The sequence below is a fragment of the Malaclemys terrapin genome, chromosome 7 (genome assembly GCF_027887155.1).
Source record: "Malaclemys terrapin pileata isolate rMalTer1 chromosome 7, rMalTer1.hap1, whole genome shotgun sequence".
Taxonomy (NCBI): domain Eukaryota; kingdom Metazoa; phylum Chordata; order Testudines; family Emydidae; genus Malaclemys; species Malaclemys terrapin.
Window position 1 is genome coordinate 53,874,516 of NC_071511.1, and position 23,678 is coordinate 53,898,193.

The 23,678-nt window shown below is 46.3% G+C and overlaps 1 protein-coding gene across 3 annotated transcripts in view; it reads right to left on the reverse strand.

Moving 5' to 3' along the window:
• Positions 1 to 23,678, reverse strand: part of LOC128840822 (uncharacterized) — a 72,275-nt gene that overhangs the window by 45,730 nt on the left and 2,867 nt on the right. For 2 of the 3 annotated variants that reach the window (XM_054035266.1, XM_054035268.1), the window contains exon 2: positions 4,098 to 4,924. In XM_054035266.1, the coding sequence (XP_053891241.1) occupies positions 4,098 to 4,924 (827 nt within the window). The remainder of the gene's footprint in view (positions 1 to 4,097; positions 4,925 to 23,678) is intronic. The other variant, XM_054035269.1, reaches the window with a different exon arrangement.

Sequence of the window (23,678 nt, forward strand, 5' to 3'; positions counted from 1 at the left end):
TTTGCCAGGCTAGTCAAGCAGATAAGGATACCCTGGAATGCCCACTGGTGGTATCTTTCTAACCAGGAGCTTGCATTTAAAGGACATTTGGGTCAGTCTGGATCTAGAGTGGAGTTTGGATCCTGAGCTCCATGTTGTATCCAGGGAGCCTTGATCAACAAAACAGAGGTCGGGAGCCACAGGCTCACTTGGTATAAATATAATCTTCAGTGAGAGTACATTACTTAGAGCAGCTGAACATCTGGGCCATGGCTTTTAAAAGGTTTTCAATCCATCCTCCATTTGTTGTACAAAACCTGCCTTATGGCCTATCTTGCATCATCCTAGTTCTAGTAGCTGCTGTTCTTGACATGCTGTAGTATTTATCTGCTCCATTAATATGCACTGTACCCTCTTCTAGCATAAATCACTGCTGCATTCGTACAGCTACAAAAAATTAGCTTCTGGGCATTGACTTAGAGCTTCACCATTCAGCCAGTGAAGATATTAAAAAAGAAGAACAAACCAAAGAGACAGCTTCATTTCCTCTTAAGCCTCTTTAGAATTTACTCTTGGGTTTATGTCAATGCTCCCTTTAGTGGGAAACTGAGGCTCCATTTCACAAAGGATTAAAAGTACTTTTCAGACAGTTAATGTGGTTGTCAGATGGGGTCACCACCCCAGTTTTTGCAGAACTCTCCTGCTCTTGTAGCCGCCCCTCAGCTCCTTGCCCCAAGCTGGAACTGTGCCAGCCCCTTTTGAAAGATCCACCCAACTAGTAGGCCTCTGTTACTTTAGAAAATATTGCTTAATGTGTTTTTATATTGGTGTCTTGTGAGAGAAGGCAGTTAGCTCCAGGGAGCAAGGGGCTGTTCAGTCCTACCACATGGCATGTATGCTGTGTACATCAAAGGGGGGAACCTGTCTTTTATTGAGGACTGTTGGAATTGCAAGTTGTCACTTTAAGAGTGGGCAGGGGTCGGGGGCTGTTTCCTGGTCTACCTGCAGGCTAGGGAGCTGAAGCAAGCAGGCAGTCAGCCTAGAATAAGGTGGGGAGAGCTGGGCCTCTCTGCCTCAGGAAGTATCCAGCTTTGTGTCTCTGCTTTTGATTACTGTGTGTTGTTATTCTAGATTCTAAAAAATAAAGTAGTGTTACAGTGCAACTGTCTAGCAGGAGTATTTGATATTTTTATCTGATTTCTCTGCAAGTATGCCATGACATAGCTGGATCCTGTGGGTCAGTCTGTTATGAACTTCCTCAATGTTCAGGACTGTCTGGCTCATTATGGAGACAGGAGATAGCTGGAAGGTTTGAGTACAGATCTTAGAGGTCAACAGACAATATCTTTAGGAGGGTTCCAAATAAAGTGTGTTTACTATGTATGTGTACAGCACCTAAGTGGTGGGGAAAGTGCGGGTGTAGGCTAAGGCCCGGATCCATCACTACCTTTCATTTTAAATGCAGTCTGTTTATTGGAGGCCCCATTGTGCTAGGTTCTGTGCACACACATCATGAGACGATTGCCCCAAAGACCTCACAATCTAAGTTTAAAGACTAAGATTCCTGCAAATTGATTAGTGATTTAGGGTGCCCAACATGAGACACCTCCTGGGGCCAGATTTTGATAGAGTGGATGCACAGCACTTTCTGAAATCTCAGGTCCCTTTAGTGTCTCAATTTGCACCCCCCAAAAATGGAGGCACCCAGAACCACTAGTCACACTTGAAAATCTTGGCATGGGTGCTTAAAGCCAGATCTCAAAGGGATTTAGAGACCCAACCCTCACTAGAATCAATGAGAATTAGGCAAGTGGCAGGCCTTAGCACTGCTCTGGTGCTTGTCTAAGGCCATGTCTACACTATAAAATTGTCTACCTAACTTACAGCAGTAGACAGCCACTGCAGTTATTAAATCACTTGTGTGTGCACACTTTGGCTTCTTGTGTTGACAGTGCATGTCCTCGCCAGGAATGCTTTTATCGATTGTATTGTCAATGTGAGCAGGGCCAGCTCCAGCATTTTTGCTGCCCCGAGCGGCGGGAAAAAAAAAAAAAGCTCCGATCGTCGGCACTTCGGTGGCAGCTCTACCGTTGCCGCTTCATTTTTCGGCAGTGATTCGGCAGCAGAGACCGAGAGGGACCGAGGGACCCGCTGCCGAATTGCTGCCGAAGACCCGGACATGCCACCCCTTTGTGTTGGCCACCCCAAGCACCTGCGCTGGTGCCTGGAGATAGCCCTGAATATTGGACATTGTGGGATGGTTCCTGAAGGCTAGTAACAAGTCAACGTACGAAATGCAGTGTCTACACTGACATTGCGTCGACCTAACTACATCAACTGTGATTCTACGCTGCTCGGGCATTACTAAATCAGCGTAGAGAGGCACTTAAGTCAGCAAGAGCCAAATTCAAGCGAAGACATTTCCATGGCTAGGTTGGCACAAGGCAGCGTACATCAAGCTAACCGCGTAGTGTAGACTAGGCATAATAGACGAGCTGTTGGGGGGGAGAAGGGCATCAGTAGAAGAGTTTCTCCATTGTGCATCTTTCAGCATGCTCAGTGTGTTTGCAGGAGTATTGTTTGACAAGGCCACAAAGCTCCTTCCTTTTGATCACAGTACACTTTGGTCTCTCTCTCTCTCTCTCTCTCTCTCTCAAGAATTAATTACTTGATTATATTTTCTCATTGCTGAATCTTGAAAGCAGATGCACAAGGTAGCAAGTCAATAGTCTGTCAGCACATAAAGCAAAGCACTAGAGCAAACCCTTGCCAACAAAGAGTAGCTGCACAAAAAGTCTTCTTATTCTCAGTGACTGAAACACTTTTCTAGCTACATTTCAGACTCAGCAGGTGCACATTCTATGCTGTGATGGAGAAGCAAATAAGTCTGTGAAACTGGCGATGCTTTCGAGGAGGAGAATGCTCTATGCCAGGGGTAGGCAACTTATGGCATGCGTGCCAAAGGCAGCATGCGAGCTGATTTTCAGTGGCACTCACACTGCCCGGGTCCTGGCCACCGGTCTGGGGGGCTCTGCATTTTGATTTAATTTTAAATGAAGCTTCTTAAACATTTTTAAAACCTTATTTACTTTACATACAACAATAGTTTAGCTATATATTATAGACTTATAGAAAGAGACCTTCTAAAAACGTTAAAATGTATTACTGGCACGCAAAACCTTAAATTAGAGTGAATAAATGAAGACTCGGAACACCACTTCTGAAAGGCTGCTGACCCCTGCTCTATGCATATGCAGCACCTTCCACCTGCTGATCTCAAAGCACTGAGGTTTCTGCTGCTCTTGTGTGATATTCGCTAGTTAAAATTGGATCTTTGTCTTAAAGTGTGAATGCAAGCAGCTCTGCAGTGTTCCTCTCATGCATTTAGTCCACATTCACTCACTATACAAAGGAGCCATTGTTTCCAGTAATAGAGATGACCAGGCCCTGAAGTTGCATTGTATTATCAAATTTCTAGGCCTGTGACCTCCACCCCATAGTATCCCAGGTGGTACTATACCATGAGATGGGCTAGCATGCTCACCACTCCACCACCCCTTCAAAATGCGTGTGTGTTTAATAGCAGCAACAACTCTACCCTTCAGTGCAAGACTCTCTGAGCCAGAGCCTCAGCTGGTGTAAATTGGGCTAGCGCTATTCACTCTGTGTTGATCTTCACCAGCTGAGGCTCTGGCCCTTATGCTCATAAGTTCCTCAAAAATGTCACTTCATGTAAATTACAGTCCCGTAAAATCAACTGCAATTCTCTGCAGACCATAATACTTTAGAGTGGGGGTTTCCAAAGCACTCAGAGTTGGCCTAACTCTGCTCCCATTGAAGTCAATGGGATTTTTACCTGTGCAGCTTAGACTAATTTTGATCACTCTGGAATGGGTTACCGAGGGAGGTGGTGGAATCTCTTTCCTTAGAGGTTTTTAAGGTCAGGCTTAGCAAAGTCCTGGCTGGGATGATTTAGTTGGGGATTGGTCCTGCTTTGAGCAGGGGGTTGGACTAGATGACCTCCTGAGGTCCCTTCCAACCCTGATATTCTATGATTCTATTATTCTAATTTGAAAATCCCAAGTGTAGCATTCCAATTTGCATGTCTGGTTTCTTACCTCACTTAATCGACAGCACTCATCCATGTACTCATCCAGGCTGTCGCTTGTGGGATATTTTTTGAGCTGATGTCCATGGAGCTGAAGTTCTTGCATCCTCCCAAAGGTCTCTTTGTAACGGTTGCTGATTGGCCTTTGCTCTTCTATGTGGGCAGCAGCTGGAGGAGTGTCTTTAATGGAAAGGTCTATCTCTTTCCTGGGTTTCTCTTCCAAATATTGTCCTTCACTTTGGCCAAAAAGTTTATTAGGACTTTCTCCCTCCTGACAGTCACTGAAATCTTCCAGGGAAGCTGTAGGGATCTGCACCACATCTGCTGCCTGGCTGTAATATTCAACTTGCTTTTCACTGTCTGAAGCACACTGGCTGGTTTCTCTGATGTCTTTACACTTTCTCATTATGACATGGTCAATTCCCGGAGAAGAAGAGATGCTGAGCACTCCGGAGTCACAAGACGAGTCTCTGGTGTGAAGCACAAAGCTCTTCTCGGAGCCCGTTGGTGTAGATGGAGAATTGGCTCCACTTGGCAATTCAACCCCAGAATCCTCTGATTCAAATTTGGAGCATCTGTGAAGCTGGCACTTGGACTCTAAGGTGCTGAGGTCAGACAGGGTGGCCACATAGTCTGGTTTTGAAGAGGTGTCTCTTGTGCCCAGATTTCCCTGGCATTCTAATGGGATGTCGACTTTGGGAAGCCTGGATTCTGCTGCAAAGTCCATGGCTGCAGGTGGCTCTCCTGTCAACCCCTGGGTTTGACTCTCTTCATTGCTCAGTATCTTCATGTTGGTCAGCACTACCTTGCCCTTGGATGGTGGGTTCTTCTTGCCTGCTAAAACAAAAACAAGCTGACAGTCACAAAGAATTGCAAAATTCAGTCTGCTCCATAAAGCTTCCACTGTGGGGAAGCAATGGCAAATCGTCTCCTTACTCTCTTTCAAAACAAATCAATAGTGGGCAACACTTATTTTGGAAGTTACAGCTTCAGAATGTGTCACAGCTGCTTGTTACATTCATGGCTTATGCAGGCATTAGACAAACTTCAGGTGCCTGAGAGTAAGTTCCAATAATATGTGTGTATGTGTGAGTGAGAGAGACTTTTCCCAGCAAATTCTATTATGTGCATAGAGAAAATGTCACATACCACAAATACAGGTTATTAGTATGCAGCACAAAGGCTCTCCACAGTAACGCAGTATTAAGGGCAGCACAGGTCTGTGTACCTAGAGTCTATAAGCAAGCAAGCCTCTTATAGCTCCTTCCTTAGAGGTTTTTACGGTCAAGCTTGACAAAGCCCTGGCTGGGGTGATTTAGTTGGGAATTGGTCCTGCTTTGAGCAGGGGGTTGGACTAGATGGCCTCCTGAGGTCCCTTCCAACCCTGATATTCTATGATTCTAGCAGTATTGTGTTTTATGGACACAATATCCTTCAAGGAGAGTCATAATTGCACATAATGTTCCCAAATGCTGAATTTTTCATGTGGGTATAGGACTTAGCTGACAGTTGTGAAAAAAACACATGTAATCAGATAACCCCTTAGTGATTATACACATGCAGATGCTGAAGAGCCCAAGTAATTTAAGCTAAGATCTGCATTACGTTGAGCCAGACAATCTAGCCAGCTTTCCATCCACCTTATAGTCCATTCATCCAATCCATACTTCTTTAACTTGCTCGCAAAAATACTGTGGGAGACTGTATCAAAAGCTTTGCTAAAGTCAAGATACTTATCTGCCTACCTCCTAGGGATATTATGAGGGTTGATTAGATGATAATAATTGAAGATATTATGCATTACAGGCTCTGTGCAAACTGCAGTGAAAGGAACAGATACCTCTCAGGTGATTCACTAACACTTTACCCCTTGCTGTCCATTTCAAATAACTAAGCAGGATACCTACATATGGACTGTCAGTTTGTAAACCCCTGGAAGATGAGGTTAAGATTTTTCAATGTAGAGTTCCTCATTACAACTCCAGCTTCAAGGCTTCTCCCTCCGTTAGGCCTTGTCTACACTACAAAGTTTTGTCGACAAAAGGAAGCTTTTGCCAACAAAACAGTGAATGTGTACACACTGCAAGGTGACTTTTGGCAGCAAAAATGGCCTGTTTTGGCAACAAAATAAAAACACCCTGATGAAAGACATAAGGCTTTTTCCTCTAAATTTTTGTTGACAAGACACCACGCTTGATTTTATTGCTTTAACTGGCCTCAGGAAGTGTCCCACAATGTCCATCGTGACCACTCTGGTCAGCAGTTTGAACTCCACTGCCCTGCAGCCAGGTAAACAACCATCCGCCCCTCCCCATTAGAAGCCCCAGGAATTTTTAAAATTCCATTTCCTGTTTGCTCAGCGTGGAGAAGTCTCATAGCATCTTCCCAGGTGACCATGGCAGGTTATCGCACCAAACACTGTCCTGCTTGGACTACTACGGAGCTGCTGGATCTGCTCAGTATTTGGGGAGAGGAGGCTGTGCAGTCCCAGCTGCGCTTGAGCTGTAGGTATTTTGATACCTACAGGCAGATTTCTCAAGGCTTGTATGAAAGGGGCTATGATTGGGACACGCTGCAGTGCAGAATGAAGATAAAGGAGCTGAGGCAAGTGAGAGAGGCAAACCGTCACTCCAGTGCTGCACCTAAGACCTGCCAGTTCTACAAGGAGGTGGAAGCTATCCTTGGTGGCGATGCCACCTCCACCGCCAAGAGCCCCGTGGATACTTCGGCGGGCCTGGACGTGGTAGAAAGAGCACCTAACCCAGAAGATGAAGAATTGACAAAAAAGTGGAGTTAGATGACAATGTGGAGCTCTTGGGGGGGGTTGTCCGGTGGGGCAGGCAACCAGAAACTGTTCACCACTCCAGAGGTGTCTAGCCAGTCTCAGCAGTTGCTCTCCGGCGAGCAAGAAGCAGGAGAGGAGACGCCTGGTAAGTGGCTGTGGTTTGTGTAGAGTGGAGGTCGGTTTAGGGTATAGAAATGTAGAGGCTGGCTGTGTTTCTGTGTGCTGGACTTTTCCCTGTGTAGCTAATCAGTACAGCGGAACAGGGTGTTGATGCACACCAAGGTCTCACGGGAATCCTCCAGAGAGATCTCCAGGAAAGTTTCCTAGAGGTACTCGGCAATCCTCTGCCGAAGGTTCCCTGGCAGAGCTGCTTTGTTCTTCACCCCATGGTAGGAAAATATCCCATGTAGGGACCAAAGCGCACACAGGCGAGCAGCATAGGGAGCAGGGCAGAAGCCACAAACATGTAGTAGATGTACCCTCGCTTCCCTGATTACCCTTAGCAGCAAGGCCGGCTCTAGCTTTTTTGCTGCCCCAAGCAGCAAAAAAAAGCGCCGCCCCCGAGCCCCCCCGCCGAGCGCCGCGCCACCCCCCCCGCCGAGGGCCGGAGCCTGCCCCCCCCCGCGCCGAGCGCCGCCAAAACCGCCCCCCGACCGCGCCGCCGGAACCCGCCCCCGCCTCCTGCCGAGCGCCGCCAGAACCCCCCACCGAGCGCCGCGTGCTGGAACCCCCCCCCCGAGTGCCGAGCCCCGCGCTGCCCCCCTGCCGAACGCTGCGCCGCCGGAGCCCGCCCCCGCCCCCCCGCCGAGCGCTGCCGGAACCCCCCTCCAGCGCCGCGCCCACGCCGCCCCCTCGCCGAACCCTGCGCAACCAGAGCCCGCCCCCCCCAGGGCCTCCCCCCGCGGAATGCCGCGCCGTGCTCCCCCCGCCGCCCCTTACCAGGTGCCGCCCCAAGCATGTGCTTGGGTGCCTGGTGCCTGGAGCCGGCCCTGCTTAGCAGTGAGATGTCTGCTAGAATGACCCCCACCTGTGGAAAAGTGTGGGAGAATTTTAGATTTTTTTCACTAGTCAGCTGAACCACAACCCTTTCAGAGCGCTCTTTTCCCCATGTGGAACGCCCCCTCCCCCTGCCCCCGCCACCATGCTTTGGATGTTCGCAGAGATATGTGCCTGCCAAGGGTCAGTGACAAAGTGATTTTTATATTGCAAAAGGTTTATTTTACAGAAATGTTTGAATCCTGTGTGTGAATTTAACAATCCTACTTCTGTGCATCATCCCCAGTGCTTCAGCAGATGTGGCCTTCAGGAACACCCCACACAGACCAGCCGAGCGTCTCCACTAGATAAGAAAGCTCCCAAGACGGAGCAAAGAAGACATGTTCTGGGAGGTACTGCACTTCTCCAATGCAGAGAAAAGGGAACACAAGGAGTGGTGGGAAGCCGAAAGGCAGAACAGAAAAGAAAATCAGGAGTTTAAGAAGCTACTGAGCAGATGATTAAAGTAATGGAGGAGCAAACGCAGATGCTGAAGTCCTTAATAATGCTGCAGACTGAGCAGATCCATGCCCAGCCTCCCCTGCAGCACATTCAGAACCATGGGCGGCGGGTATTGTAGTCAAGGGGAGGCTTTGCCTCCCCAAACAACCTACCGAGGCCCCACCCCCATGCCAGCATGCCTCCTGAAGGGACTCGGGGCTGCCAGGGCGGCTGGTGCTGGGGAGTGCTGCCGGCCCAGCACTCCGAGACTGGCTGCCTGAGCACTGGGGCTGGGAGCATGGCGACTCCACTGACTGGCTGCCTGAGCACTGGAGCTGGGGGTACGGTGGTCGCACTGCCCAGGGGCTGTGGGCATTGAGGCTGCGGTGCATCAGGGCTGGGGCCTTGCCCCTTGCCCCCGGCCATCTGGCGCTGGAGCTGAGGGGCAACGGTGGGGTGATTTGGGCTCCTGCGCGGGGGGGGGGGGAGAATAAGGGGAGTGGTGGGGCCTCAGGCACAAGGGGAGTGAGCGAGGGTTAGCCTCTCCAGGTGGCTAGGTTACCAGGTTCAGAATTCTTTTCCGTGCCTCCCCCCAACTCCACCCGCACAGTCCTTTCCACTTTCTGGGAATTCTCAGTTTCCCCTTCAGTCCACCCCCTTGGGACAACTTTCAAAATAATAACTGGACCTACACACAGCTCTGAAAGTTGGCCCTTCCTGGTACCTCTTTACCTACCAAGCGTCTGTATGTGTGTTGTTTCTTGTGCAATAAAAGCAAAGTTTTTGAATGGTAACTCATCTTTATTTGTTTCCTAGAAATTCAGATAGCAGGCACTACCAATACATAAACAGGCAGTTTAATCATTTGCTTACTGGAATGTAAGGCCCCAAATGTCACCATTACTTCTTAGGAAAACTACATGTAATATAACATTGCAGCACCAATCACAGAGATATACATTACTGGTTCTCATTTTCAAATTGGTGTCTAAAAGCCTCCCTGATTCAAATTGCCCCCTTCTGGGCTCCTCTGATAGCCCTGGTATCTGGCTGCTCAAAATCAGCAGCGAAGAGGTCCACCCCTGAGCAAACTTTTCACCCTTAGCTTCACAAAGATTATGCAATATAACACACACAACTATGACCATGGGATTATTATCCTCATTAAGGTCTAACCTGCCATAAAGGCATCACCAGTGTGCCTTTAATCTGCCAAAGGCACATTCCACTGTCATCTGGCACCTACTCAGCCTGTTGTTGAACCGCTCCTTTCTGCTGTCCAGGTTTCCCGTGTACGGTTTCATGAGCCCCGGCTGTAAGTGGTACACAGGGTCTCCCAGGATCACTATGGGCATTTCAACATCCCCTACTGAAATCTTCTGGTTTGGAAAGAAAGTCCCCGCTTGTAGCTTTCTATACAGGCCAGTGTTATTGAAGATGTGTGCGTCATGCACCTTCCTGGACCACCCCGCGTTGATGTTAGTAAAACACCCATGGGTCAGCCACAAGGTCCTGCAACACCCTGGAGAAGTGCCCCTTCCTATTGATGTACTCAGTCACAAGGTGATCTGGTGCCAAAATTGGAATATGTGTGCCATCTATTACCCCTCCACAGTTAGGGAAACCCATTTCTGCAAAGCCGTCCACTATTTCATGCACATTTCCCAGAGTCACAGTCCTTCATGGCAGGATGTGATTAATTGCCCCTCACACTTGCATTAACACAGCCCCAGTGGTCTACTTCCCAACTCCAAATTGATTTGCGACCGACCAGTAGCAGTCTGGAGTTGCCAGCTTCCACACAGCAATCACCACGTGTTTCTACACCATCTCTCATTCTGGTGTCCTTGCATCACAGTGCTGGGGCGAGCTCCACACACAGTTCCAGGAAGATGGCTTTCCACATCTGAAAGTTCTGTAGCTACTGCTCATCATCCCACACCTGCATGTGGATACGATCCCACCATTCTGTGCTTGTTTCCCAAGCCCAGAAACAATGGTCCTCCCTATGCACCTGCTCTGTGAATGCCAAAAGCAATCTAAGGTTGCTCCTATCCAGATCACACACAATGTCAGGCACCTGGGAGTCTTCTTCAGTTAGGAACTTCGCGATTAACTGCACTGCCATCCGTGATGTCTTCATGACAGTTAACAGAGCATAGGAGAGCAGGGTGGGATCCAACCCTTCACACAGAGAAGGGCCATTGAAAATTGCCGTGAAAGAAAGCCAGAAGCCCATGGAGTGCTGGGACAGAAAGCAATGCAGCATGGGACATTGAGCCTGGTTCCAAGATGCACCACGAACCACTCCGCCTTCCCACAACACCTAACGACAGAAGGTGTTGAGCAGGACTGTGGGATAGGTACCCATAGTGCATTGCTCACACTGTCGATGATAGTGCCCCAACTGTGGACGTGCTCTGCTGACAGAGGGAGCAAGTGTGAACATGACATTCTGTTTTTTATTATGCCAATTTTTATGTGTCAACATCACTTTTGTCGACAAAACTTGGTAGAGTAGACAAGGCCTTAGTCTACTTTTCCAAGCACATTTTTCCTTCTTAAACAATAACCAGTGACAGTAGGGGCACAGCCAAACCCAAGTGCATGGGGTGTACTCTGAGCAAAGGAACAAATGATATTCCTACACGTGTAAGCAGGCAACCACTATCAAGCTGTTTTCTTTGTTTCTTCAAATGAAGGGGGAAATGACTCCTGGGCTTGAACTGAACCCCCCCGGTCCGCTGTCACCAAGGCACTCAGAATCCACATGCAAATCCAATTCTTGCAAATGGCCTCCAGCTTTATACTGGGCCAAGCCAGAACCCACATTGAAATCCACAAACTTGGGAGTGTTCATAAACCAGATCCAAAGTGTGCACCTTCAGTCTGTCTCTAGAGGAAAAAAAATAAAGGCCAAATTCTGCTCCCAGTTACACCAGTGCAACCCCAGTGAAGCTAATGGGGTGCCACTAAGGGAGGTGAGAGCAATATTTGGCCCCTGATGCAAAAAATCTGAGGTTATCTCACAAACTATAAAATCCCACCACTACTTTTAAATGTCTGGATAGAGTAGACATCTGTGTAGGGCTGAGGTCACCACATTAGAATCCATACACTTCAGCTTGATTTAGGCCCTTCTTCTTTGGGACTCCATTATTTTTACACCTGTTTGTCCTTAAATGTTGCCATCCTATATATCTAGAAATGATAGTACCTGAATCTCACAGATCTGAGTGTACAGCACTCCACTTTGTACAGGTGTGCATTCGGCCCTGGCAAAAGGTACCCGATGGGCAGTCTGATAAGTACCAAAGCAGTGGTGGCAGCACACCAGTGGGTAGGCAACTGGTGTGCTGTGATCTGTGTTCATAATGATCTCCCTGGTGCCTTGTGCACATCCCACCTGTTTGCTGTGTCCACCTACTGTCTCTCGTTACATTGCATGTAAGTGCTTTGGGACAGGGACCAGCTTTGCAGGTGTTACCGTAATACAACTAATAAATAGCACTAATAATCACAGCCCTAGAGTGATGCGCTCATCTTAGCTACAGAGCAAGTACAGCATTGCCAGCTTCCCACACGCTGTCCTACTGTATGCCTCATGCCTTTCTCGGAGGCACCGACCCTAGGAGTGAGGGGCTGCTTCAGTCCTCGGCCATTATGCTGATGCTGCCATCAAAGGCACATCCTGTGATGTGGCTGTTGCCTACTAGGAGCTGAGCTAAGACCCCTTATCTCCATCTATCACATCCAGTAGCACCCCCCAGCAGCTCCTGATCCCATCCCCAGCAGAAGCCCCCAGGCGGGGGAAGCCCCAGCGCCCCCACCCTTCCAAGCAGAAGCTGTGGGGTGGCAGGGGAAGCCCCCATGCTCAACCCCATTTCCCAGCAGAAACACAGGGCAGGAGAAGCCCCAGGCCCCAACCCTGGTCCCCCGCAGAAGGGGGGAGGGCTGGCGGGGGAAGCCCCAACACCGGGACCCCGCTGCAGCCCTGGGACTGGAGGAGCTCTCACTTCCCGCTATGCCCCAGATCAAGGCGCAGGGACAGAGCTTCTCCAGTCTTGGGACCGCAGTGTGGGGGTGAGAAAGGAGCAAAAGGGGTTGTGGGGTTGGGATAGAGGGACCCTGGGTGGAACAGGGGCAGGCCCCAGGGAAGGGGCAGTGGGTGTGGCCACAGGCAGAAAGGTGCCCCCCACGTGCTCTGGCCCAGGACCCCAGGAAACCTTAATCCACTTCTGATCACATCCCAGGTACCACAGAAAATAAATAACAATCATACCTAGCTTCCCCATCAGCAGATCTTAAAGCGCTTCACAGAAGAGCTCAGTATCAGAATCTCCATTTTACAAATAGGGACCCTGCAATGCCAAGAGAAAAAGTGACCCAGCAAACTGATGACAGAGCTAGGACTAGAACTCAGGTCTCCTGAGTCCTCATCCAGGGTGCTCTTCACTAGGCCACACTGCCTCACTTGTGTACAGTTGTCTGCAGATGGTGAGGATGTTAAATCAGTAGTGACTTAGATTAAAGTGGATGACCTAGAGGTGAAAGCCTCCATTTCCCATTCCCATTCCTCTCAGCCATCCATTTCCCTTTCCTTTTAAACACACTTTATCCTTAGCTTCTTGTTCCCTGTCATGTGTTAGGTTTTCTTTAATTTCTCTGTCAGGATTTGGCACAGGTGGCATTTCCCTTCATTAACAGCCCTTTCATCAGAAAAAAAGTGGAATTCCCCCCTGCCCCCAAACAATGAGATCTGCATTTCCTAGAATTTTTTTTAAAAGGGTCATTTCCTTTCTGAAACAAAAGGCATTTTTTGCCTCTGACTGCCTTCGCTGTATGTGCTGAGAAAGGGAGCAGGTTTGAGAACCACGGTCCTAATAATGGTGTTTACTGCCACAGTGCATTTTAACCACATAGTGTAGTATGTTTGCAGGATGCAAATTACAGATTCATAATTGTGAATATTTAAACAAGAAACCTGAGTCTGAGAATTATGCTCTCCAGTCACAAAACCGAGATGGTGTCCAGTCAAATTAGCTCAAACTTCAAATTCGGAATAAATCATTTTGAGAAGATGGTGATTGATTTGCGGACCAGAGGTGAAGGATGAAATTCACTAAATGATTAATTCAGAGAATTTCAGATGAAATTCAGAGTGTTACAAGTTGGTCTCTCAGCAAAGATAACAAAGCACTTTGGGGCAAAAGATGATCTCTGAACTGCCAATATAATTTCTTGTAGGTCCAGGGACATAATGATGTTGCTTGGTTCACAACAGAGCCACACTTGGGGGACAGTGTTAAACGCAGGGTAAAGTGGACATTGATAAATTAGAGGGGGAAATGGGGATTTCCCTACATGCCCCTGAATTTCCCCAACAGCCTCCAAGGGGTCAACTAGCTACATTTACAGTGTTGCCAATTTAGTCATTGATTGGAAATTTGAATTGAAATTGAAACATTAATCCGCACTTTAAAAGCATCTACAGTATATGATAAAATACTTGTACTTGAAAAAGCATAACAGGTTTGAAAAGTATGAACAAACACTAGCTTCCTCACACAGCAGTTGTTTTTTATGACAATGTTGGTGCATTTGTTTTGGTGATGTTGGCCAACCTAATAATTTCAAATTATAATTTGTAAGCAAGGTCTGAATGAGCTCTTTCCTGACAGCAAGTAATGAGCTGGGGGGAGGAGGGAAGGCTTCAGGACCAGACTGTATTTAGATGAACATACCTACTCTGCCTTCGTATACAGCAGACAGAGATGTGTTCCCCAAGAGATCAGTTTTAGCTGGTGTTGGGTTACAAATCACTTTAGTACTGAATGCAGGGGTAATGAAATGTTGTTACTGTATGAGTAAAGGGCAGCAGAACTGTACTTAGCCTATCCTGGTTGAGAGGGTCACATTTGGTGCTTAATTTGTGCCAAGTCTGAGCCCTGGCACATCTAGGCTTGGTGTTCATAGCCCCAAGACCTCTGGGCTTGCCACATCAGTTATGAAAGTAAAAAACTTTCTTGAGCCCTGGCACCTCTTTCATTACAAATTAAGCATTGGTCATGCTTGACTGAACTGCACTCACTATGCAAGGGTTTTGGAGAGAGGATGGGGACAGGTGTTTTTTTTGGTGGTGTGGGCTCTGCCTAAGAATCACAGGCACTATTTGACCTGCCCCCCTCCCTTGTTTAAAGATAGAGATGATTAGGCTCCATAGAGAGTCTTTTGTTTTTGAAGTGACCACTAGATCTGAAATCACTGACCAGGTCTGTGCTTAGACCTGCTGTGTGACAGCATTTCTGTGGAAGACCCTGCTCAGCCTGCACTAGCAGTGAGGTTCCCCCATTGAGAGCTGAAATCACTGAGAGTTCAGTAAAACCTCAATAGACCGACTCACCAAGGTCACAGTGGCAGGTGGCAGCAGAAGGTGATGGCACAGGGCCATTGGCAACAGAGCAGTGGAGTGAACGGTGGCATAATGAACAGTGGCCAGAGCAAGCAGCTGCAGTGAGTGGCTGAACGAACAAGCAAGGTGCCTTCATCTCCCCACCCTGCCAGAGTGGGAGGTGAACTCATGTGAAAGCACCTCTGAACTCTGAGTCTTCACTGACCCAGGATACCAACTATGAGTGGGGTGGGGTGGAAGGAGAAGGATGGGCATATTAAAGGAACATCTCATTGTTGGACTATGTTTTAGTGACTTTGTTCCAGAATGCTAGATTTGTGACTAGGAAACTTATCAAAATATACATTCCTAGTGGGCCAAGATTTTTAAAATGCATTATTTGCCAAGGTCATTGTCTCACATTGTCACTATCTTGAGAGGCCATTATCATGGGGAGTTTCTGTACTAAACATTTTTATTATATTATAATTACTTTTTACATAAGAACATACAAATGGTCATACTGAATCAGACCAAAGGTCCATCTAACCCAGTATCCTGTCTTCTGACAGTGGCCAATCCCAGGCGCTTCAAAGGGAATGAACAGAACAGGCTAATTATCGAGTGATCCATCCCCTGTCGTCCACTCCCAGCTGCTGGTGAACAGACGCTATGGACACTCAGAGTATTGCATTCCTGCCCATCCTGCTAATAGCCATTAATGAACCTATCCTACATGAACTTATCTAGCTCTTTTTTGAACCCTGTTATAGTTTTGGCCTTCACAACGTCCTCTGGCAACAAGTTCCACAGGTTGACTGTGTATTGTGTGAAGAAGTATTTCCTTTTGTTTGTTTTAAACTTGCTGCCTATTAATTTCATTGGCTGACCCCTACTTCTTGTGTTATCTGAAGGAGTAAATAACACTTCCTTATTCACTTTCTCCACCTCTGTCATATCCCCCCTTTGTCGTCTCTTTTCCAAGCTGAAAAGTCCCAGTCTTTTTAATCTCTCCTCATATTGAAGTTGTTTCATACCCCTAATCATTTTAGTTGCCCTTCTCTGTGTACCTTTTCCAACTCCAATATATCTTTTTTGAGATGGGGCAACCAGAACTGCATGCAATATTCACGATGTGGGCGTACCATAGATTTATATAATAAAAGTGGAGGAGCTTGGTTTGCCAGACTGATCAGCAAACCAATGCTGACAACCTAGGTGAAAAGGCTGCAAAATACCAAGCCTTTGGACTGCATCGACATGCAGAAAACTTTATAAGCCAGTCACTGTCAAAGCCAATTTTAGAAGTACTTAATGAGGCTGTTAAGAATGCTAGAAACACAATACAGTTTATGCAGACAAACATGGCTGTCACATCATACTTTCTATTTAGGCAAGAGATACCACACACTACAAACTGGAGGTCAATGTTAAGTGCATTGTCACTTGTTAATCCTGAAGTTGGACACTGATTCTGACCAAGACCAGCAAATGCTCACTATCTTTCTGCAAGAAACTCAACTGACTGGTTAGAAGCATGTGATGTGACAGTGAAAGACTCAGCAGTTTAAAAAGTGAAGAACTCTCTCATCGCATTCAGAAAATTTGCGTACATGGCCGAGGAATGCACTAATGTAAATGGGCGTCAAGTATTAAGTCATTGCATACATTATCTTGATGTCAGTGGTAGGCCAGTAGATGCATTTCTAGATGTTCAGGTTATAAAAAACACATTGACTGCATTTGTGACAACCCACACCTTAGAAGAGTTAAATGCTTGTAGATTGAACCCCAAAGAGATGGCTGCTTTTGCATTTGATGAAGTTGCAAACTTCTCTGGAAGACAGTGGAGTATAAACTTTGCTCAGAGAAAAGTGTAACCCTAATCTCTCCTATACACACTGAAGAGGTCATCTATTCCAAATAGCACTAGTACGAGCTGCAGAATCTTCAAAAGACATTTAAAAAGCCATAAATTAAATTTCTTCATTATACTTTTTTTTTTTCAGCAAGAGTCCAAAAGGACTGAACATCTTAAAGTTCAAATGAGTCCAACCTGGGAAAATCTGCAGGCTTTCTCATAAACAATCCGTGGTTGTTGTCTTAAAATTACTGCAACCATTATTATTGGCTCTGGAAAGTATCTACTGAGATGGGATGGATCTAAGTAGTGAGACTGGTGGACTACTTTTGCTACTAAGTTCAGAGAAGACTTTTGCCAATCTCTCTCTTGTAAGTCTACTGTTGAAACCACTTGGGTCATTAAACAATGCCATCCAGGCATCTGCTACAACAGTAGTAGATCTTTGTCCAGCAATAGAAGCTACACCTGGATCAATCAGAGAGATAGCCATTGAAAATGTACTGGAAGAAGCAAGGATTTCAGTTCAGAAGTTGACTAATTAAGGCACTTAATATTGACTCCTTAAGTGAAGAGAATAAATGCTTCTTGTCAAGCCAGCTGAAAAAGTACACAGATTTGATTCTTACAAATCTACAACAGCAACTTTTGGATTCTACTCAACCTTCACGTAGCTATTACAGATGTCTGTCTCATAAAACACCGACAGCTGAGTGGAGAGTGAGGCACTACCAGCAATGGGGCTGCCATGTAATCAGGACAGAATAAAGAATTTGAACACAGAGTGGAATATCATATGATGAACAAATGAAAATTTGACTTCAACTTCTTTATTATCACTAGTGGTTCGACCCAAACTTTGTGCTATGTTTCCTGGAATGAAAAAAGTAGGAATTCATCTCTTGCTACTCCCAGGCATAACAGCTACAGCTGAGCATTCTTTTTCCTCATTGAATAGAATTTTGTGTTTGAAAAGGAGTCACCTTCCAAGTTCTGCCTGATCATGAGCATATCATGAAGGACTGGAAGTGTCGGACACATGAGAAGTCACCAAAGATGAACGCACTGCCTTCGAGAAGTTCATTAACAGAGTTGTGCAAAATTACAAGAAGAAACCAAGAAGGATGTAGATGTAGTGCTTCATAGTAGGCTTGAGTAGCCAGCTTTAATTTGTGTGATATTTTAAAACATGAGTTAAATCTAATAAAATGGTCGTGAAACATTTTTCAGATTTTACTATCATGCCATACAACCCACCTGCGCCCTCACGGTCTCACCCCTCATCAGCCATCACCCCTTCTGTATATTCAAACACCCCCCTAATTTCAATTTCCAGGGAAAACACTCGGGGGGGGGAGGGTTAGTGAAGGACGACAAAAATGATAAGGGGATTTTACATATGAGGTGTTAAGTTAACAATGTGTACAACTTACAAGAGACAGAGAGTGAGGACTGTATAAAAACATTTGAGAGGCAGTGACACTGGGGAAAGGGAGATGAAAAGTTTACAGGCATAGATAGATGGTGGAATAAAAGAGGAAGTGGCTTCCTGAGTGGAAAACCCACTTGAGATTTTTCAGCTGGCCAACTAGTTTCTTGGAGCAGAGCAATGGGTTTGTTGAGTTACTGACCCTCTAGCTGAAGACATCAGTGCACAGCAGGAACCAACATTGCTCAGCTGGATTATCCTATTTATTACTGGAATAAGCCTGAATTTATTGATTAATAGAGTCATCGCTTTTAAAGTCAGAAGGGCCTAAACTGATCATCTAGTCTGACCTCCACCATAGAACCTCACCCAATAACTTCTGCATCAAGCCCATCACTCACTTATTTATTTAGATCTAAATAATAACGAAAAAGACTCCTAGGTGCCCTAGCATATCATTAACCCATACACGGAAATGCCAGCAGCACGACAGCTTCAACAGGGGCTCAGCTAACCAGCCAGTCACAAAAATTCCCTTCTTCTCATTCATTGTGGTGGGAAGCACATACACAGGCCTCTCCAACTGTGGAGCCTAGTGGAATTTACACTAGGGGAGGGTTTTCTAATTTAAACAAAGGAAATGGGTAGAATGGCCTGGGGGTAGGGGCAGGGATTATGATGCACAATGCAAAGTAATGCATGTTGGAAAACATAATCCTAACTATACATATAAAATGATGGGGTCTAAATGAACTGTTATCGCTCAAGAAAGAGATCTTGGAGTCATTCTGGATAGTTCCCTGAAAATATCCACTCAATGTGCAGCGGCAGTCAAAAAAGCAAACAGAATGTTGGGAATCATTAAGAAAGGGATAGATAATAAGACAGAAAATTTCATCTTGCTTCCATATAAATCCATGGTACACCCACGTCTTGAATACTGCATGCAGATGTGGACACCCCATCTCAAAAAAGATATATTGGAACTGGAAAAGGTTCAGAAAAGGGCAACTAAAATGACTAGAAGTATGGAACAGCTGCCATATGAGGAGAGATTAATAAGACTGGGACTCTTCAGCTTGGAAAAGAGACGACTAAAGGGGGATATGATAGAGATCTATAAAATCATGATTGGTGTGAAGAAAGTAAATAAGGAAGTGTTATTTACTCCTTCTGATAACACAAGAACTAGGGGTCACCAAATGAAATTAATAGGTAGCAGGTTTAAAACAAACAAAAGGAAGTATTTTTTCACATAATATACAGTCTACCTGGGGAACTCCTTGCCAGAGGATATTATGAAGGCCAAGACTATAACAGTGTTCAAAAAAGAACTAGATTAATTCATGGAGGATAGATCCATCAATGGCTATTAGCCAGGATGGGTAGGGATGGTGTCCCTAACCTCTGTTTGCCAGAAGCTGGAAATGGGCGACAGGGGATGGATCACTTGATGATTACCTGTTCATTCCCTCTGGAGCACCTGGCATTGGCAACTGTCGGAACTAAGACAGGATACTGGGCTAAATGGATCTTTGGTCTGATCCAGTATGGCCGTTCTTATGTTCTTATGATGGGCGGGGGGAGGGGGGGGCACTGGAATAATCTGCCCAGAGATATCAGTGAGGCACCATTGTTGGAGGAAGGTAGAGGGAGCACATGAAGGACTAAGACAGATAAAACTCTTACTCTGTGCTTGATGCCAGGGTTAGACAATGTGGAAGGTCTTTCTGATTTCCAGGCCTGTATGACTAGAGTTTCCTGAATTCACCATAAAATGAGAGGGGGAGCAGGGGCCTTTTCAAGGTTAAGAAATAGGAAATCAGTGCAAGCAAACGTTCTGTCTCCTTAACTGGGAATGCCACAGGGACCCTACAACTCTCTTCTCACAGCACCATAGTTGCTCTACTTAAACATGCAGGTTAGCCATTAATGGATTCTGAAACTCCATCTCCTATTACCCACAGACCTAGCTGTGCAGTGAAATCTCCGCATTCAGTCTTGTGTGTGTGACAGACTAGACCCGTGGCAGGACCATTTGGAGTTTGGCTTCAGGTCAAGGAAGCACCGAAAAGTTTGAATGTGGTTATACTGAGGTAAGTTAGTGTAGACTGAACCTCAGCGTGGTGTCTTACTTCAGAGAAGTGACAGACCCTCTGCTCTCATGAGTACAAAGGGGATTGTTGCAAATTGTTTTAAACTGCCTTTTGAGGGGGGTACCAATAGTATTACTACTGCCGCCCCGTCTGCTTCCCTGGGCCTGTTCCTTAAAAGGGGTGGTTGTGATGGTGACGGAGAGTGAGATTGGTATATGCTAGAGAGTAGCTGGATCTGTCCATGCTTTTCTTCACAGCATTAAGGAGTTTGAGGGCTTAAGCCAGGGTTAGTCAGCAGGACTGCGGGCCAAATCCAGACCTCGAGATGCTTTTGAACGGACCCCAAAATCTTTTTATTTACTTATTATTATTATCATTATTGTTATTATTTTTTTATTATTTTCACTGGAGTCTGGACCTTGACTATACCTTGACCAAGAAATTTGGATCTTGATAAAAACGAACTGACTATCCCTGGCTTAAGCCTTTTACCTTCCTCCCCTCTCCATCATTCTCTGTTCCTCACACACCCGTTCACTTTTCTCTCCAAGTTCCTTGCTCACTTTCTCTCACCCAGGAGCATGTAGCTGCTGACAGGTGCATTAGACATGCAGAGATGACACCAGCAGGCTGCAATGGAGAGGTTTGGGTTTCATTCTCTCTCCAAAGCTGCGCTTATAAATGTGGCTTTATAGCCCTACCACAGAACTTCCAAGAAACACAGCAAATTCTTGGCTGCTCTTAGCAGAGATGGGACCCAAATCAGGGCACTGAATCTGAATCACCACTATCCCCCAAGCCTTAGGGAAATTCGCCCTGGGTGTGAGTTCCACACCTCGGGCTCTGTCTGTAGCTCAAAGAAACTGAACAGGTTTCTCTTTCAATGCCCTGTGTGAGGGGTCTGTTTTCCTGCCAGGATCTCCCCCCACTCATGCACTGGTGTCCATGTGGTGAGTGGCACTTCTATGGGGATTAGTAATATTCTCTTCTTGCAGAATTTGCTCTGTTACAGTCACATTATAGTTTGGGGAAAGAAAGCTGGTTTATGACCAAATTACCTGCAGGCAAAAAAGTATAATTCACAAAACATTGTAAGTGGCAACAATTCACACGTTTTTCAGATGTTTCTGGGTGGGGCTGGGATCCTACTCCTAGCAGCAACACCAGCATTTGCTCTAGAATCTCTTCAAGAAAGCTTGGGTAAACACATTCTAACGTACACTGGCCTAGCAATGTGCTCCAGCAATCATAGAATCATAGAATATCTGGGTTGGAAGGGACCTCAGGGGGTCATCTAGTCCAACCCCCTGCTCGAAGCAGGACCAATCCCCAACTAAATCATCCCAGCCAGGGCTTTGTCAAGCCTGACCTTAAAAACCTCTAAGGAAGGAGATTCCACCACCTCCCTAGGTAACCCATTCCAGTGCTTCACCACCCTCCTAGTGAAAAAGTTTTTCCTAATATCCAACCTAAACCTCCCCCACTGCAACTTGAGACCATTACTCCTTGTTCTGTCATCTGCTACCACTGAAAACAGTCAGATCCATCCTCTTTGGAACCCCCTTTCAGATAGTTGAAAGCAGCTATCAAATCCCCCCTCATTCTTCTCTTCTGCAGACTAAACAATCCCAGTTCCCTCAGTCTCTCCTCATAAGTCATGTGCTCCAGCCCCCTAATAATTTTTGTTGCCCTCCGCTGGACTCTTTCCAATTTTTCCACATCCTTCTTGTAGTGTGGGGCCCAAAATTGGACACAGTATTCCAGATGAGGCCTCACCAATGTCGAATAGAGCGGAATGATCACGTCCCTCGATCTGCTGGCAATGCCCCTACTTATACAGCCCAAAATGCCATTAGCCTTCTTGGCAACAAGGGCACACTGTCAACTCATATACAGCTTCTTGTCCACTGTAAGCCCTAGGTCCTTCTCTGCAGAACTGCTGCCTAGCCATTTGGTTCCTAGTCTGTAGCAGTGCATGGGATTCTTCCGTCCTAAGTGCAGGACTCTGCACTTGTCCTTGTTGAACCTCATTAGATTTCTTTTGGCCCAATCCTCTAATTTGTCTAGGTCCCTCTGTATCCTATCCCTACCCTTCAGCATATCCTCCCAGTTTACCACTCCTCCCAGTTTAGTGTCATCTGCAAACTTGCTGAGGATGCAGTCCACGCCATCCTCCAGATCATTAATGAAGATATTGAACAAAACCGGCTTCAGGACCAACCCTTGGGGCACTCCGCTTGATACCGGCTGCCAACTAGACATGGAGCAGATCACTACCCATTGAGCCCGACAATCTAGCCAGCTTTCTATCCACCTTATAGTCCATTCATCCAGCCCATACTTCTTTAACTTGCCGGCAAGAATACTGTGGGAGACAGTACCAAAAGCTTTGCTAAAGTCAAGGAATAACACATCCACAGCTTTCCCCTCATCCACAAAGCCAGTTATCTCATCATAGAAGGCAATTAGGTTAGTCAGGCATGACTTGCCCTTGGTGAATCCATGCTGACTGTTCCTGATCACTTTCCTCTCCTCTAAGTGTTTCAGAATTGATTCCTTGAGGACCTGCTCCATGATTTTTCCTGGGACTGAGGTGAGGCTGTCTGGCCTGTAGTTCCCCAGATCCTCCTTCTTCCCTTTTTTAAAGATGGACACTACATTAGCCTTTTTCCAGTCATCCGGGACCTCCCCTGATCGCCGTGAGTTTTCAAAGATAATGGCCAATGGCTCTACAATCACATCCGCCAACTCCTTTAGCACGCTCTGATGCAGCGCATCTGGCCCCATGGACTTCTGCTTGTCCAGCTTTTCTAAATAGTCCTGAACCACTTCTTTCTCACAGAGGGCTGGTCACCTCCTCCCCATGCTGTGCTGCCCAGTGCAGAAGTCTGGGAGCTGACCTTGTTCATGAAGACAGAGGCAAAAAAAGCATTGAGTACATTAGCTTTTTCCACACCCTCTGTCACTAGGTTGCCTCCCTCATTCAGTAAGGGGCCCACACTTTCCTTGACCACCTTTTTGTTGCTAACATAGCTGAAGAAACCCTTCTTGTTATTCTTAACATCTCTTGCTAGCTGCAACTCCAAGTGTGATTTGACCTTCCTGATTTCACTCCTGCATGCCTGAGCAATATTTTTATACTCCTCCCTGGTCATTTGTCCAATCTCCCACTTCTTGTAAGCTTCTTTTTTGTGTTTAAGATAAGCAAGGGTTTCACTGTTAAGCCAAGCTGGTCGCCTACCATATTTGCTATTCTTTCTACACATTGGGATGGTTTGTTCCTGCAACTTCAATAAGGATTCTTTAAAATACAGCCAGCTCTCCTGGACTCCTTTCCCCCTCATGTTATTCTCCCAGGGGATCCTGCCCATCAATTCCCTGAGGGAGTCAAAGTCTGCTTTTCTGAAGTCCAGGGTCTGTATTTTGCTGCTGTCCTTTCTTCCTTGTGTCAGGATCCTGACCTCGACCATCTCATGGTCACTGCCTCCCAGGTACCCATCCACTTTTGCTTCCCCTACTAATTCTTCCCTGTTTGTGAGCAGCAGGTCAAGAA